The sequence below is a fragment of the Heterodontus francisci genome, chromosome 27 (assembly GCF_036365525.1).
Source record: "Heterodontus francisci isolate sHetFra1 chromosome 27, sHetFra1.hap1, whole genome shotgun sequence".
Lineage (NCBI taxonomy): Eukaryota > Metazoa > Chordata > Chondrichthyes > Heterodontiformes > Heterodontidae > Heterodontus > Heterodontus francisci.
The window spans coordinates 62793088-62811228 of record NC_090397.1 but is presented as its reverse complement, the minus strand read 5'-3'; the positions used below and the strand labels follow the sequence as shown (position 1 = coordinate 62811228).

Here is an 18141-nt window from a genome sequence, read left to right as displayed (position 1 = left end):
TTAACATCTGTCTTAGGGAAAATGTTAGAAGCTGTTAAAAACGTTATAGCAGGACACTTAGAAAAATTCAAGGTAATCAGGCAGAGTCAACATAGTTTTGTGAAAGGGAGATCATGTTTCACCAATTTATTGAAATTATTTGAAGACGTAACATGTACTGTGGATAAAGGGGAACTGGTGGATGTACTGTACTTAGATTTCCAGAAGGCATTTGATAAGGTGCCACATCAAAGGTTATTGCAGAAAATAAAAACTCATTGTGTGGAGGGTAACATTTTGGCATGGATAGCAGATAGAGTAGGCATAAATGGGTCAATTTCTGGTTGGCAAGATGTAATGAGTGGTGTGCCACAGGGATCAGTGCTGGGGCCTCAACCTTTTACAATTTATATAAATGACTTGGATGAAGGGACGAAAGGTATGATTGTTAAATTTGCTGATGACACAAAGATAGGTAGGAAAGTAATTTGTGAAGGGGACATAAGCAGGCTACAAAGGGATACAGATAAGTTAAGTGAATGGGCAAAGATCTGGCAAATGGAGTATAATGTGGGAAAATGTGAAATTGTCCATTTTGGCAGGAAGAAAAAAAAAGCATATTGTTTAAATGGTGAGAGATTGCAGAGCTCTGAGATGCAGAGGGATCTGGGTGTCTTACTGCATGAATCGCTAATGGTTGGTATGCAGGTTGAGCAAGTAATTAGGAAAGCTAATAGAACGTTATCATTTATTGTGAGGGTAATTGAATACAAAAGTAGGGAAGTTATGCTTCAGTTACACAGGGCATTGGTGAGACCAATGTGTACTGTGTACAGTACTGGCCGCCTTATTTAAGGAAGGATGTAAAGGCCTTGGAAGCAAACTAATATTTGGAATAGGCAGGTTGCCTTACGAGGAAAGGTTGGATAGGTTAGGCTTGTTTAGAAATGTAAGAGGCGACTTGATTGAAACATATAAGATTCTGAGGGGTCTTGGCAGGGTGGATGTGGAAAGGATATTTCCTCTTGCGGGAGAATCTAGAACTAGGGGTCACTGTTTAAAAATAAGGGGTTGCCCATTTAAGACAGAGATATGGAGACATTTTTTCTCTCAGTGTCGAGAGTCTTTGGAATTCTCTTCCTCAAAAGGTGGTGGGAGCAGAGTCTTTGAATGTTTTTAAGGCACAGATAGATAGATTCTTGATAAGCAAAGGGATGAAAGGTTATTGGGGGTAGGTAGGAATGTGGAGTCGAAGTTACGATCAGATCAGCCATGATCTTGTTGAATGGCAGAGCAGGATCGAAGTGCCGAGTGGCCTATTTCTGCTCCTAATTCCTATGTTCATATGTATGCTTCAACAGTGCCCACCTCTCCCAGTGGGGCAGCCGAGGCCCCAAAGCTGCCAGCATTGAAAGCCCACCCGCCGTACTTAACAGGATGGCAAGTGTGGAGGCAGCCTCTGTTGGTCACGATGCTAGTAATTGCAGGCTCAGGTCTCCCATTTGGACCCAATGTTGGGGTCCTGAAGCTCATGGGAAATTCCAGTCCTGCATGTCTCAGTAACGATTCTTCAATCTGATTGGTTAAAGAGACACATCATTGCTGGTTATTTTCACACATGTTCCAGATTCCCTATAGAGAGGGCGCTGCACTCTTTTGGCTCTCCGATTATTGCAAGTTACAATGCAAAAGTCCACAGCAAGTCTGTGAGCAAGTGCAACTGTAATGACTGGCTTGCAGCGCTGGTTCACCGCTGACCCCAAAATCTAGGGTGGGGGAGGGCAAGCCTACCGTATTAGGGTTTTTGTGCTGCATAATTCAAAATTCAGCCGAGTCCCATCATCCATGATGCAAGTTACCTTTAGAGCCCTGACAGCACGAGCAGCAAAAGTAACTTTTGTTGCAGCATTACCAGTTGAGGCTTCCTCTGGTATCCTCTTAGCAGTGGTGATAAAGATCCCTAACTGCAACAACAGTGGTGCGGGAAGCTTCTCTTTAGCACCTCTTTAGGAACTTGTGGTGACAACTCTACAGTCCCCTAGTGGTTAAAGATGAGTTTTCTTTTTCCAGACTGTTGCTCCTCCACAGTGAAGTTCAACACAACAGACATTTCTCTTTGATTCTTTACAGCAGTGACTGCTCCACAGTCCCATGCAGGCAGTCTGGCTCCCACAGTCATCCCTATCCGTAAGATTGAGCTAACAAAAATCACGCCATCCCAGTTAGATTGGTCCTTTTCTCCCCATATTAAAAAAATGAAATGAAAACAAAAAGTATTATGAAAATAAACATATTCCTATTCTTCTTCTTTGGTCTCCTTATCTCGAGAGACAATGGGTAAGCACCGGGAGGTGGTCAGTGGTGTGTGGAGCAGCGCCTGGAGTGGCTATAAAGGCCAATTCTAGAGTGACAGGCTCTTCCACAGGTGCTGCAGAAAAATTTGATTGTCGGGGCTGTTACACAGTTGGCTCTTCCCTTGCGCCTCTGTCTTTTTTCCTGCCAACTGCTAAGTCTCTTCGACTCGCCACACTTTAGCCCCGTCTTTATTCCTATTAGCATTAACAAAATATCGAGTAGAAAACCGTGTACTGCAATACACTTGAGGGTAACATGCATAGCTCAACTATGTATTAAAATTATACTTAATAGTTTCTCCAATCAATATTCTCCACTTTTTAAATACAACATTGAAAATTTAAAGTGACACCTTTCAAATAAGTTCCTCGATGTTTCTGTAAAAATTAAGTTGTTAAATCATATAGTAGATAGACCAGATTGTGGATCAACTAAGATAAAACATAGAAAGGACAGCAATTTGGCAACCTTTCACAGGTTGCCAATATAACAAATAAAGCAATAGATCATTTTTTTGGCACAGTTTTTTGTGTTACAAAGTTCTGATGCACAAACCTTCCTGCCATCTACTGGAAAAGGGCTGAACTACAATGATCACAACACAATTGTATTCCAAGATCTACCTCAATGTGTATATAAATTACACAACGTCACACATCAATAATAAACAAATGAAACCTACACAACATTCTTATCCTCTGCACAGTATGTTCCACACATTTAAAATAATGAAAAGATTAAAATCTCTATCATTTCAGAAGGGTCTCCTGCTTGTAAAGCCATATTAACCAATCAGAATTCCCAACAGTACTAGGTCAATGTTTCCCTCCTTTGAGTTTTGAGGAGGTGCATCTGAATGTAGTGCAGAAATGGTCCCCAACCCTGCCAGCCTTTCCTCAATCCTAAATGATATTACTCAAATTCAAGTCAGCAGAGGTTGAAACTTGAATTTAGATCTTCAATGGTCTTGCACTGTATCTACCTGGCCATGTCAAAACAACATGGATTGTACTTGGAGGAAAGAAAGGGAATCTAGTTCACATAAAATGGTGCACTTCTTATTTATCTATAAAGAAATTCAGCTTCACAAAGATAATTCAGAGTCAAAATATATAGTTTTACATTGAGAACCTGACTCCTGCACGTCACGTTCACAGAAGTTCTATAATTAGTCACTACTTCTAACTATTGGGTAACCAATTAACAATTCAACTTTTAAAGTCCAAGTTCAGTTCAGGTAAAGGTTTGCAATCACTAAATGCTTTGTGTTTAACTGTTACCATATTTTGTAATTATTACATTTACACAGAAATATATATAAAACAATTGAAAAAATGTAATCACTAAAAATATATATCAATAAAATACCACTTTCAAAGCTCTACCATTATAAAAGCTTCTTGGCTCCTGTACAAATTGACTGTATCAGAATAGCACAGTACCAATTCAGCACGCAGGCAACTGACCATCCGACTAAGCAAACATATATTAAAAACAAGTTAAACTTTCACAACATCTAGTAACATTGTCATAAACTTAATGATCGTAATGATTATATTTATGTTAACTCGTTATTTAGACCAGTTTTAAAAAGTCACTGTCAGGACGCAGATCCAGCAAATTGAGCAAGTATCTAAAAGAAAATTGGAAAACTATTTGTGGTTGCCATTACATGAAATAAAATAAACGGGTCGGCAGACCCCAATAAGTAATTCTGCGATCTTTTGATGGCAGTGTGTATGTTAGAACAAATAACATGATATAGAGTAGAACAGCCAGAAATCCCAATAGTTGGGTCAGCAATTAAAACTGAAAAACACTGCCGCACAATACGTAAATGCACAAAGGACGAGTGCGATTCCCACCAACTGTTTGGCTGGCTTGCAAAAGAATCTGGTGGTAGCATAAGCAATAAGCTTTTATTTAAATTTTCTACTAATATTCTGCCATTTAATTTAATTTTGCTTCTCTATACACCATTCCATTGTAGGGAGACAATCCACTCGCTGGATTTCATTTAAGCTGCTCTTAACCTGCTTGCTAATTGCACGGCTCAGTAATGTGCAATTACACCACATAGACTGACTTAAGTCAAATAGTCCTTCTTTATGGATATAAGTGCCTCGTTTAATGTTCAGCGCCTCCAAAAGGCATGGCCTAGACCAGAAAATTGATGTGTCGGAAATCACAGAGCAAACCTGTACATTGACACATGGGGTAATCATTTTGCCCTAAAATCTTAATGAGTTTTTTTCCTTTACTTACAAGAAATATAAGGTACAAATTATGTATAATACTAATGGTTATACTGGAAATCTCACCTGCTGGTGGCAAGTCCAGTTTACTACGTTTCAGCTCAGACATTGAGTTTTGCAGCTGATCTATAACAAAGTCATCATCAAAGAAAAAGTCCTTGGCCAAAGACTCCTGCAGAAACTCTATCAAGTCTTCCATTGATAACTTCATCAAATGCTCTGCAAAAATAAACACACTTGTGTTACTATTTTGGAGAAGGAATTTTCTTCCCTTCTCTGTGGGTTTCTCTGAGCCACTCACCATTTTCTGGCCAACAGAATGAGGAAGCTATGTACTCCTACATACAGGAGCATACTGCTGTGACCTACTCTCCAACCTTTCCCTTCCTAGCCTTTGCTTAATAGCTTTTCTTAGTCACACTACAGAAACCAAGAACTCATCATATAGGAAAACCACCATCACAAATATACATTCTACCACTCTGTGGCAAGGTGTGCTGCAGCACCAATGTAATTAACAGCTTCTTTGCTGAACATACATTCCTCCTCTTCCCCACCACCTTACCTTCTCCTATCCTTATGTAAGGGAGAAAGATTAATGGTGAGCTGTGGTTGCATGGGAGGCAGCAGAATTCCAGTATTTTTCCAAGTGTTCATTTATCTTATGTAATCCTAAACACAGTGTATTTCCATTGCAGAGAGTACCACAGCTGAGACTCATCCTATCCTCATCAGATAGCCACATATCTTTTCAGGGAAGAGTTAATGCATAGCCATGTGGACCAGGAACCTTGGGCGACTTGACCTCATCCAACCAAGAAAATTCCTGAGGCCATTTTTAGTGCTTCCACTGCTGATCTCGCTGAAAAAAGGCAATTTAACACAGACCAGGGATTGAAGTTTCAACTTTCCTGATCTATACATCTGTGTGCCATATCATATTACAGCAGATACTTCAAAATAATATTTACCTCAAATCAAGCTATTAAATGTCAGTTTTGAATGTCAGTAATTAAGAACTAAACAGCAATATTTCCTTTTTAAAATCTGAGAGATTCATAAGCCAAGAATGTCGCAGATTTGATCTTTGTTGCAAGCTGAGTTAGCTAATCTTTGCCATGATAGTGATGAGCCACTGCACTTCCTAACTAACCCTAACCTACTGAGTGAACATTCAGCTTGGGTTCCTGCTTCTGATCATTAATCAGTGACTCTACTGGACAGTGCACAGACTGATCTCAGCTGAAGACAAGACCGACCTCATCCAATTCTGAATAGTTGAATACCCTGCTGACAGTCATGGTCTAGAATCACTAATGTATGTTGGTAACTTGGGCAAAAAAATTGGAGGACTAGTGTCAGTGAGGCAGTACACCAATGGTGGTTCCATTCCCTATACAAAAAAGAAAGAAAATTATGGGGTGGGTGAAAAAGAGATTGAATATTCAGTGATATATTAGTCATTTAAAAATACAATAGCTATAATGGCATAAAACACACAGGAAGAGGTGACAAAGCCAACTGGAACATAGCACAGTGCAGACTACATGAATCCAGCCTGTTTCAGCACAACACACCACACCATGGAATGTACATTGATTATTAACAATTAGCAGTTAGAACAAAGGGAATGTAAGCTAAAAATGCCAGCTTAATAAACTGCATGTAATAAAAGCAAAATACTGCGGATGCTGGAAATCTGAAACAAAAACAAGAAATGCTGGATTCACTCAGCAGGTCTGGCAGCATCTGTGGAAAGAGAAGCAGAGTTAACGTTTCGGGTCAGTGACCCTTCTTCGGAACTGACAAATATTAGAAAAGTCACAGATTATAAACAAGTGAGGTGGGGGTTGGGCAAGAGATAACAAAGGAGAAGGTGCAGATTGGACCAGGCTACATAGCTGACCAAAAGGTCACGGAGCAAAGGCAAACAATATGTTAATGGTGTGTTGAAAGACAAAGCATTAGTACAGATTAGGTGTGAATATACTGAATATTGAACATCAGCAAGTGCAAACCTGAAGAAAAACAACCTGAAAAAAACAGTGGGTAAGCAAACTGAACAAACTAAGATGAAATGAAATAAATGCAAAAAAAGATTGTAAAAAATGTAAAAAGGAATGTAAAAAAAAGAAAGAAAAAAATAACTAAAAATGAAAGTAAAATGGGGGGCTGTCAGGCTCTGAAATTATTGAACTCAATGTTCAGTCCGGCAGGCTGTAGTGTGCCTAATCGGTAGATGAGATGCTGTTCCTCGAGCTTGCGTTGATGTTCACTGGAACACTGCAGCAATCCCAGGACAGAGACTGGGATTGCTGCAGTGTTCCAGTGAACATCAACGCAAGCTCGAGGAACAGCATCTCATCTATCGATTAGGCACACTACAGCCTGCCGGACTGAACATTGAGTTCAATAATTTCAGAGCATGACAGCCCCCCACTTTACTTTCATTTTTAGTTATTTTTTCTTCCTTTTTTTTGCAGTCCTTTTTACATTTTTTACAATCTTTTTTTGCATTTATTTCATTTCATCTTAGTTTGTTCAATTTGCTTACCCACTGTTTTTTTCAGGTTGTTTTTCTTCAGGTTTGCACTTGCTGATGTTCAATATTCAGTATATTCACACCTAATCTGTACTAATGCTTTGTCTTTCAACACACCATTAACATATTGTTTGCCTTTGCTCCGTGACCTTTTGGTCAGCTATGTGGCCTGGTCCAATCTGCACATTCTCCTTTGTTATCTCTTGCCCAACCCCCACCTCACTTGTTTATAATCTGTGACTTTTCTAATATTTGTCAGTTCCGAAGAAGGGTCACTGACCCGAAACATTAACTCTGCTTCTCTTTCCACAGATGCTGCCAGACCTGCTGAGTGAATCCAGCATTTCTTGTTTTTGTTGTAATAAACTGCATGGTTTTGCTTCTCAACTGTTGAATTCATTCTAGGAGAGGTTGGCTTTTACTGTTAATTAATTTCTGCTCCCAAAGGCAGATTACTCCCTTAAAATCTAGCAAATTACATTACTTGGCACAGTACTTATCTAACCATTCCAAACAGTAGCACATTGTTTTGTTCAGCACCTATTATTTTTGTCCCAGAATTAACAAAACTCCTTTTGAAAAACACATACATTGAGTCACACAATTTGTATTTCTCACTATTAAAATTGGCATGGTGATGTGCTTCCTGCCGCTCCGCCACCTCAAGATATGTTTAAGTAGGCTTCACTCGAACATGTCGATGGAATCAAATAAAGGGAGGGGGGAGTCACCTGGGAAGCATTATTAAACCCAAGCGCCATGCATCTGAATTGAAATCATAAGGTCACTCAAGAATCTTGAACTGATACTGTATTTTTAGTGATTTTACATTGTCCAGGTTGAGACAGTGTCTCATCTAGAATTTCCTCCAAAGATTTTACCCATATTCACTAATTAAAAATGCAAATGTGTTTTGCCAGTTTCTCAGCTGGGATGTTTTGCAAATAATCCATTCCACCTTACTAAAAAGCAACTGAACTTTTTCCTCCTGCTGCATAAGCAAGGAATGGCATGGGTACTAAAAGCTATAAAGGAATCTGAGCAGTTCAGATAACTACCCTGTTGAGCAGCCAGAATATCATGAAGGAAAGGATTAAATAAGCAGTTAATTGCTTTGGTCTAATTTAGATAAAAATAGAGTTCATTTGTTTTTTTAAAAATAGCCCCACCCCAAGCCTTCAGTGGCTAAATGCACTTATTGCAGCAATGAACATCCAAAATTCATCTCTGGTCATTGCTGAGTTAGTTAATTCCATGTTCACATGGGGCATTATAGTTGCCTACATTAGTTCCAAAACACAGTAAAGAATCTTGTCCCTGATTACTATGCACTAATCACTCTTTCTAAAGTGCACATGCAGATGTCTGATAAAAATATCTCTGCTGAGATACTCTCCAAAGTTAAAAGGCCTGGTGGTATTCACTATTTAGGCTTACATACAAAGAATGACTGCTTGAAAGAGGTAATGGAAGGCTTGGTACCTATTAGAATGTTCTTGACAGGAATGGAGATGAAGGGAGAAATTTGGTAGGAAAGCAGTTGAAAAGCACTGAAATCTGTGAGATTTCAGCTCGAGTCTAGCCCAGTCTGACTGAAGGTAGACTGTACCAATCAATGCAAGCATTCCAACTGAAATGAAACTATGCTAGTTTTGGCAAAGTGTTTAATGGATGGGGGCTCACAACAAAAATAAATGCACACTATTTGCCACTACTAGCCTCAGTGAAGAACAGTTGGTGCAAAGGCTCAATTTTGAAGTTTAAAAAAATATTCTTTCATGGAATGTGGGCATCACTGGCAAGGCCAGCATTAACTACCCATCAAAAACTGCCCTTAAGAACTGAGTGGGTTGCTAGGCCATTTCAAAGGGCAGTTAAGAGTCAACCGCATTGTTGTGGGACTGGAGTCACATGTAGGCCATTTCAGGTACAGGGAGACGGTGGTGTAGTGGTAACGTCACTGGACTAGTAATCCAGAGACCTAGGCAGCTGCTGGAATTTAAATTCAATTAATAATAATCTGGAATGAAAAGCTAGTCTCAGTAATAGTGCCATGAAACTATCGATTGTCGTAAAAAACCCATCTGGTTCACTAATGTCCTTTAGGGAAGGAAATCTGTAATTCTTGCCTGGTCTGGCCTACATGTGACTCCAGACCCAGAGCAATGTGGTTGACTCTTAACTGCCCTCTGAAATGGTCGAGCAAGCCACTCAGTTCAAAGGGCAATTAGGGATGGGTAACAAATGCTGGCCTTGCCAGCGACGCCCACTTCCCATGAAAGAACAAAAGGACATTAGTGAACCACATGGATTTTTACGATAATTGATGGTAGTTTCATCACACCATTACTAACACTAGCTCTCAATTTCAGATTTATTAACTGAATTTATTGATTAATTGAATTTAAATTCCACCAGCCGCCATGATCTAAACTTACCACTGAGTCTGGAAAAGCACAATATTCAAGTGGTTCGGGTTATGCAGTATAATTGGATCATTGCAAGCTGCAAAGGGAAAAAACAAAACAAAATGTGAGTAGCTAATGAAATCATCTTACTTTTGTGAAGTTTAAGAATAGTATACGACATTGCTGTGAGAATCCGGTCTCCTTCTAGCATGTAGATGTCCCATAGCCTCAAAGTTAGGGTGAAGGGAGTCTGTGATGAGGTAAATCAAAAACATTAGGTATATAAACATGCTTGGAAATGGTTTAAGTTTTGCACAATATTTCTAAAAATCTATTAGTTTATTTTAGTATTATTTCCTCTGTGGCCATTAGTTATAAGAAACTACTTCAGTTAACAATTTTTTTCACCTGTAATTAATCAAGATCCTTTGTAACAAGTTAAGAAACACAAGTAAAAGGAAATCCAAAAGGTAAATGCAGGAATACCCTGTAATAACTGAGAAGTTGTGGCATGATAAATGTAGACATCAACAGCTGCAGCTACTATGACTTTTTTAAAAATGTTAATCCAACTAGCAAGACTAAAATCATATAATGTTCAAAGGATAAATGTCAGATAGATGTCACTTATCTTCTTACATCTCAGAGAAAGTAAAGCCACTACAACAAGAAATTTTCAATTTGTTGGACGATCCCTAAAATTGGATAGTGCATATTCACAATCCAGAGAATACATAAAGGAAAGTTGCTCTGTAATGGATGTTTGGTGGTGGAGTGACCAACTTTGCTGTCCAGATGGATTATAGAGACAGGTACATAAGAAAATTTAAGCAAGAAAGGTTCATTCTTTTCATTGAAACTCATCCCTCCAGTAGCTCTCATTAAAGAACAGAGCTGTACTCGGAGGTTCTCGTTTCTATTACCCAGTTGGACAGATTATTCATTTTTTCATACTATTACTCAGTAAAGAGCTTATATTGATTATAAATTTCTTCACCAAATATTTAAATTCATTTTTCACAGTTAAGATAACCTGATCCTATTCTCCAGGCTTACTTCGAAGTTATATTCTGGGTATATCAAACTACAGCTTTAAATAGTTTAGACGTTTTGTAGAGGTCCCTCATTACTCCATATTTTCTAGACTGCACAGCTAGTGTTCCTCCAAATATGTTCATCCTTTTAACACTTGGGTTTAATTTTGGTTTTCTTTCCATTTACTCTAATTTCTGCATGTGGCTTTGTACTGTGTTAACCAGAATTGAAGACAGCACTAGAAGTAGGGTATAATCAGGACATTGTAAAATCTTAGTAAAGCCTCTGGAGACTAGTAAGCTACTGTTCTGGCAATGAAGGCTATCATTCTATTTGTATTTTCAACTGCTTTATAACGTTAACAATAAACTGAAAGCGGCAAGTCAATTATCACCGTCATGCTAGCCCCCCCCACCTGCCAAGAATGAGGCATATTAATTTTGTCACGAACATTGATTTTAAACTGCTACTGGAGTGAAGAAAGGACTTGTTAAACAGATCAGCCATGGCTGGAAAAGATATTTGCATATTAGCAGACAGTGCTTGGAAGGACAAAGGACCATTCCCTGACACATTCAACCCACAATGGACCTTGATCATCAGGTATCGCATGTAAGAGTTGCATTCCAGAGACTGCCAAGGTGATACAATCCAAGACGTGGTCAGACCAGTTAGTTGTAGTCACATGACTAACCTGCTGGTCAATCTGGGTTTTTATGAATTCTACAAACAGTTTGAACTGAGAGAAAAGTCGGTTTGCTCCTGAACTGAGATCTCTCCTGTCTCTTTTTCACAAGCCTCTGAATCCACCGAAGACACATGAACCCAAGAGAGAAAAGTCTCCTACAGCGAACAAGGTTTAAGAATAATACTGGGCCCCAACGAAAAGCAAGATCGACCTACAATCAAGGACTCTACAGAGAGCTCGAAGAACCGTAACAAAAACTCTTCTGATATTGCCTGAAACTTTTCCACTTTATTTTTTTATTCTGCTCCTTTTTTGTTTCCATTTGCATGTGTATCGCATATGCATGCTAGCGTGGACGTGTCGTGTATCTGTAGGCGTTAACCGAATTAGAGTTTATGTTTAATAAATTTCTACTTTTCTTTAAACCCAAGAAAGTCTGTTTGTGCTGGTTTCTTTGCCTTATTTGGAATTGGAAAGCAGTGAACAAGGATTCACCAAGAGGGAGCTAAAAACATGGTGCGTTTGAAATTAAACCCTGTTACGGTAAGACCAGGTGAAGGCTGAGAGGGACCCCCTAGACACCTTTTTCACCTGGTCGTAATAATACCTCTGCTCAATTTCATTTATTGCAAACTTAAGACAAACATTTACATCCAATCTGCAATAGTTTACCGTTATCTGTTTTAAATTTATATGTAAGACTGTAAAAGGTTTAATGTACAAAATTACTGACCCTCCAAATATCTGCTGTGTTGCTTATTAGTGGAGAGCAATTCTGTGAAATTATGGATTGAATTAGATGCAAATAAAAGACTCTCTCGGGATAAATTTGTTGTTCAGCTGATTAATGTAAATGGGAATTCAATGACTAGCCTGAAGCATACCACCCTGTCTATTAAATTTGATGGTTCAAACAATATTTCAGACTTAAATACCATTATTTTATACACAATCTGTTTTCTATGAAAGAAGCAACGTTCCACATCACATCTGGTTCAACCAATGCCACAGAGTCATGATTAAATCTAATCAAGTTTATATATTCTAGATGGTGCAGTTGTAAGGAACCACCAATATTCCCCTATGAATTAAGAACAAGTATGTACAAGTGAAACAAGAACAATTTAATCTTAAGAGGTTTCCCAAAAAAGATGAAGACCTGATGTATAGTGTTTATAGGAGGGTAAAACATTTTCAATGGATGCTCTCGAGTCAATTTGCTTGCAGATAGCAGTTATAAAGAACAGTGCTCACATGTGGCTTCTCTGCTCCAGCTATGGATTTAATAGATAATTAAAGACAAAGTTTCAATATTTATTCTTAAGAAATCCTTTAAAGTGGGCAATGTAACCTTGTAATAAGATTTGTGTGTGTGTATCCAAGAAGTCCACTTACCGGACTAAAATTTATTAGATTCGTGAACCAATATGGGCTACCTTTTATGCTTTTATTTCTGTACAGATTCTCCATGATATTATCTTTCACAAGAGTCTTCATAACTTTAACCACAATGCACAAACTCATCAGTCTGTAGTAAACTGGACCTCTTTAATTACCCTTTTAAAAACAGGAATAACCTGCCTTTTTCCAGTTTCCACGCACATGTCCAGTATTCAGTGATTTCTGAAGATTTGTGCCAGAGTTCCTGCAGTTTCCTACCTTAAGGAATTTTGACGTAATTTATCTGACCACCTTAAGACTGCACAGTTGTTCAGTAATCATTTTGGCAGCAATTTGAACAGTGTCACAACTCGCCTCTGCAACCCTTAGAGCTTTTTTTTATTTGTTCAGGGGGGGATGTGTACGTCGCTGGTGAGGCCATCCCTAATTGCCCTTGAGAAGGTGGTGGTGAGGTGCCTTCTTGAACCACTGCAGTCCATGTGGAGTAGGTACACCCACAGTGCTATTAGGGAGGGAGTTCCAGGATTTTGACCCAACGATAGTGTAGGAGTGGTGATTCAGTGCCAAGTCAGAATGGTGTGTGGCTTGGAGGGGGACTTACAGGTGATGGTATTCCCATGCATCTGCTGCCCTTATCCTCCTAGGTGGTAGAAATCATGGGTTTGGAGAATATTCCATCACAATCCTGACTTGTGCCTTGGAGATGGTGAACAGGCACTGGGGAGACAGGAGGTGAGTTACTCACTGCAGAATTCCCAGCCTCTGACCTGTACTTGTAGCCACAGCATTTGTGAGGCTAGCCCAGTTCAGTTTCTGGTCAATGGTGACCCCAGGATGTTGATGGTGGGGGATTCAGCAATGGGAATGCCATTGAACATCATGGGAAGATGATTAGACTCTCTCTTGTTTGAGATGGTCATCGCCTGGCATTTGTGTGACACGAATGTTACTTGCCACTTATCAGTCCAAGCTTGGATGTTGTCCAGCTCTAGCTGCATATGGACATGGGCTGCTTCAGTACCTGAGGAGTTGCAAAGGTGCTGAACATTGTGCAACCATTAGCGAACATCCCCATTTCTGACCTTTTGTTGGAGGGAAGGTCATAGATGAAGCAGCTGAAGGCCTAGGACACTACTCTGAGAAACCCCTGCAGTGACGTTCTGGGACTGAAATGATTGACCTCCAACAACCACAATCATCTTCCTTTGTGCTAGGTATGACAGCAACCAATGGAGAGTTTTCCCCGATTGCCACTGACTCCAGTTCTGCTAGGGCTCCTTGATGCCATACTCGGTCAAATGCAGCCTTGATGTCAAGGGCAGTCACTCTCACCTCACCTCTGGAGTTCAGCTCTTCTGTCCATGTTTGGATCAAGGCTGTAATGAGGTCAGGAGCGGAGTGGCCCTGGCAGAATCCAAACTGAGCATCAGCGAGCAGGTTACTGCTGAGCAAGTGCTGCTTGATAGCACTATCGAGGACCCCTTCCATCGCTTTACTGATGTTTGAGAGTAGACTGATGAGGCAGTAATTGGCCGGATTGGATCTGTCCTGCTTTGTGTGTGCAGGACATACCTGGCCAGTGTTGTAGCTGTACTGGAACAGCTTGGCCAGGAGCGCAGCTATGTCTTGAGCACAAGTCTTCAGTACTACTGCCAGAATGTTGCCTTTGCAGTATCTAGGCCTTCAGCCATTTCTTGATATCACATGGAGTGAATCAGATTGGCTGAAGACTGACAACTGTGATGCTGGGGACCTCAGGAGGAGGCAGAAATGGATCATCCACTCAAGCACTTCTGGCTGAAGATGGATGCAAATACTTCAGCCTTGTCTTTTGCACTGATGTGCTGGGCTCCCCATCGTTGAGGATGGGAATATTTGTGGAGCCTCCTCCTCCTGTCAGTTTAATTGTCCACCACCATTCACGACTGGATGTGGCAGGATTGCAGAGCTTAGATCTGATCTGTTGGTTGTGGGATTGCTTAGCCCTGTCTATTGCATGCTGCTTCAGCTGTTTGAAACTACAAACGAGGGGGATATGCCAGGTCATGAGGTTACAGATTGTAGTTGAATACAATTCTGCTGCTGCTGATGGCCCACATGGATGCCCAGTTTTGAACTGCTAGATCTGTTCAAAATCTATCCCATTTAGCACAGTGGTAGTGCTAAACAATACAATGCTGGGTACGCTCAGTGTGAAGACGGACTTCGTGGTGGTCACTCCTACCAATACTGTCATGGACAGATGCATCTGTGACAGTTAGAGTGGTGAGTACAAGGTCAAGTAGGGTTTTCCCTCACTACCTGCCATAGAACCAGTCCAGCAGTTATGTCCTTTAGTACTTGGCAAGCTTGGTCAGTAGTGGTGCTACCAGGCCACTCTTGGTGATGGACATTGAAGTCCCCCATCCAAAGTACATTCTGTGCCCTTGCTAACCTCAGTGCTTCTTCCAATTGTTGTTCAACATGGTTACAACCAAGGCAGGAGGAGTGGTTAATTCAGTCCCATTGCTCCACAGGTCACAACAGAACAAAAAAATTTCCCATTTAGCTACTCTTTTTTTGTCCCCAGAATAAAGCACACCAGATTTCTCTAATAAACAGCAACATTATACATTTATTAGAAACAGAGTCTTAACCCATAATGAAGTAAGTTATGTGAATTAAAATATTAAAGCACCTTATTTTTATCCTAGCCCTGCCACACACTCACATACACAACTGGTTAACCGGGGGAGAAAAAGGATTTTTGTTTACAGCTGTTACAAAGAAACAGAAGGAATAAAAAAAACATACTGAAGAGATGGAAGTCCTTTGTTTTGGTGAGGTGTCCCAAAGTCAAATAGGTGGCTGCCACGAGGAATCTTTCCAAGCAATGTTGAAGAACAGTCTGTTTGGGTAGGTGTTCAAAGAACTTCAACTACAGAAGGCTTCACACAGGTCTTCCATCAGGTGTGCAGCAAAGGTTTCAGTTCCCACACATTCAATGCAAGTTCTTTTAAAGATGCAAGGTTTCTGCAATCAGTTTGGATTTCTTCAAAATACAGGAGACAAAGTACAACTTCGTACAGGATTTACTTTTCAAGAGTAAGGATTCTTCAAAGAGATGCAACAGTGGTCTGGATTTTCTTCTGATCTCCTGGCAGGTCCATAAGCAATCTCCAACTTTCTCTTTTAGCCCAAAAATCAGCTGACTTTTAACAGTTCAAAATGAAACCAACTTTTTCCAGACAAGTCCTATGATAATCATAAATCCTTTCTTGTCACAACACAAAATAGCTCCAAGTCAAACCCCCTGCTACGTTTACTTGAAATCATGTGCTTTCCAGTACTTGTTTCCTGATCAACCTTTTGTTGACCTTCCTTTTGAAAAAAAAACACTCAAAGTTCAACAATCTCCAGATGATTCAATGTCCATGAAATCCTTTGCAGTCTTTTAAAATATAGATTCTCAAGTTTTAACAAAAAATTGGAGGCCTTGTAACAACATGGAGAAGCACTAATTCATCAGCTAGGGCGGGGGGGGGGGGGGGGGGTGCAGCGGTAGGTGGTAATCAGCAGGAGGTTTCTTTGTCCATGTTTGACTGATGTCATGAGACTTCACGGGGTCCGGAGTCAATGTTGAGGACTCCCAGGGCAACTCCCTCCTGACTGTGTACCACTGTGCCGCCACCTCTGGTGGATCTGTCCTGCCAATGGGACAGGACATACCCAGGGACGGTGAGGGTGGTGTCTGCAAGTTAAGATTCCATGAGTATGACTATGTCAGGCTGTTCCTTCAGATCAAATAAGTTACCTGTCTCAGTTGTATGTTTGTTTGGTATGCTGCCACCTTAGTTAGTCTAGCTTAGAGAGATTCTTTAGTCAGGAGTAATTAGAACAATAACCTTTATTACATTATAACTATGTACTGCTTCACACCAGTCTTTGTGGTCCCTCTGAAGCCACGCTTCATCTCTCAAGTCTCTCTCATGTGATCTTTTACATCAAGGTCAAAGGTATTCTTTACACTTTCTCAACATTAACCCTTTCAGATCCTTATACTGCAGTCTCCTCCTTCGTAAAGACTGAGGCAAAAAACCTATTTGACACTTCTGCAGCCTGTGTAGCATCATTTGTCATGTCATTGGATCCCATGTTTAGTGTCCCTACTCCATCACTCATTTTTTTTCCTGAATGTAATTTGAAAAAACTTACTGCCCTACACTCCTCTTGTCATATTCAATTCAAACTTTTTCTTTGCCATGCCAAAGTCTTTAAAAAAAAACAATCCTGGCATGCCTCATGCTGGTCTTCAATAAATACATTAGTTCTGCTGGTGATCTGTTGCATCATGGCAGTTAACAGTTTTTTCTAACAATTGGTAGAAGTTCTTGCAAAATACCCCAGAGTACTGTTTGAGTTCTTCACCTCAAATAAAGTTGGTTAATGGTTAGAATATATAATTTTTAAGCCTCCTCCAGGAACATATGATCTCTTCTGAATTTTTATAAATAATTGACTATCCTCACAGGGAGGAAGTATGAGAGTTTGGATGTCAAGTAGGTGAACGATGAAGGATAAAACTAAATACTAAGCCTAGTCATATCCCAGGCTACCTCAAGCTTGAAAACATAGCTGCCTCAAGACTCATCTCTGTGCCTTCTTCATAGATATTCTCAGACTTTCCCTCAAGGTCTAAGTTTTGATTCCTCTCCCATAAGAAATAAGGATATGCCATATAGCTATAATACAGAAGGTTCAGTTTTAAGACATTTTATGATGCATGCACACCTCTGGCTCTGTTTTGCAGAAAAATTAAATATTTAACCCGAGCTGCTTTCAAAATTAACAGAGTGTTGAGTGAAACATTAGAATGAAATTCCTACACAGGCTCTTCATAGACATTGTTCAAGTGAGTGTCTTTTTTGGTAAGAAGTTGGAGGAGGAGGAAAGATATTAAGCAACATTAACTTCATGCAACCAAAGATGACTAACAAGTTTAGACATCTCAGAAAATTGGCCTTTCCTATTGCTGCCATCAAGACCAAGGGTTCAATGAGCAAACCAGAACTTACCCATGATCCAGTGCATTCTCAACAGGCCTGGAACAAGAAGTCATGCAAAAACACTTCTGCACATAGTAGTTCAGATGAGTGAATCCCACAGGCAGAAGAAACTTTGTGTAAAGATTCAGCACCAGTATTCTTTGTTGAATTTTGAATCAAAAGATAAAGTTTAAGTACAGCAGCAACAGACCAGATCAACCAAGGGTAAAACTGATCACGTTCCTTAAGTACAAATACTCCTGTAATGCTAACACAATTTTCTTGGGTAACAGCCCATCCACTTGGGTTCAGACATGTTTAATGATTCTGTGAGCAAGGTCCACTGAATTTTAATCAGTAGCCCACTAAATAAGACTACAGCAACCCATGAGACAGACTTTTCATAACAAAATTGCTGGTTTTATTCTGTCACACGTTCCTGATAATTCCACCC

The 18141-nt window shown here is 39.9% G+C and overlaps 1 protein-coding gene across 3 annotated transcripts in view; it reads right to left on the bottom strand.

Annotated features, from left to right (window-relative positions):
- The window catches only part of usp6nl (USP6 N-terminal like), a 307312-nt gene that overhangs the window by 17076 nt on the left and 272095 nt on the right, over positions 1-18141 (bottom strand). For all 3 annotated transcript variants that reach the window (XM_068059486.1, XM_068059488.1, XM_068059485.1), the window contains 2 exons: positions 9690-9789; positions 4656-4808 (listed from right to left, as the gene is read on the bottom strand). In XM_068059486.1, the coding sequence (XP_067915587.1) occupies positions 4656-4808; positions 9690-9789 (253 nt within the window). The remainder of the gene's footprint in view (positions 1-4655; positions 4809-9689; positions 9790-18141) is intronic.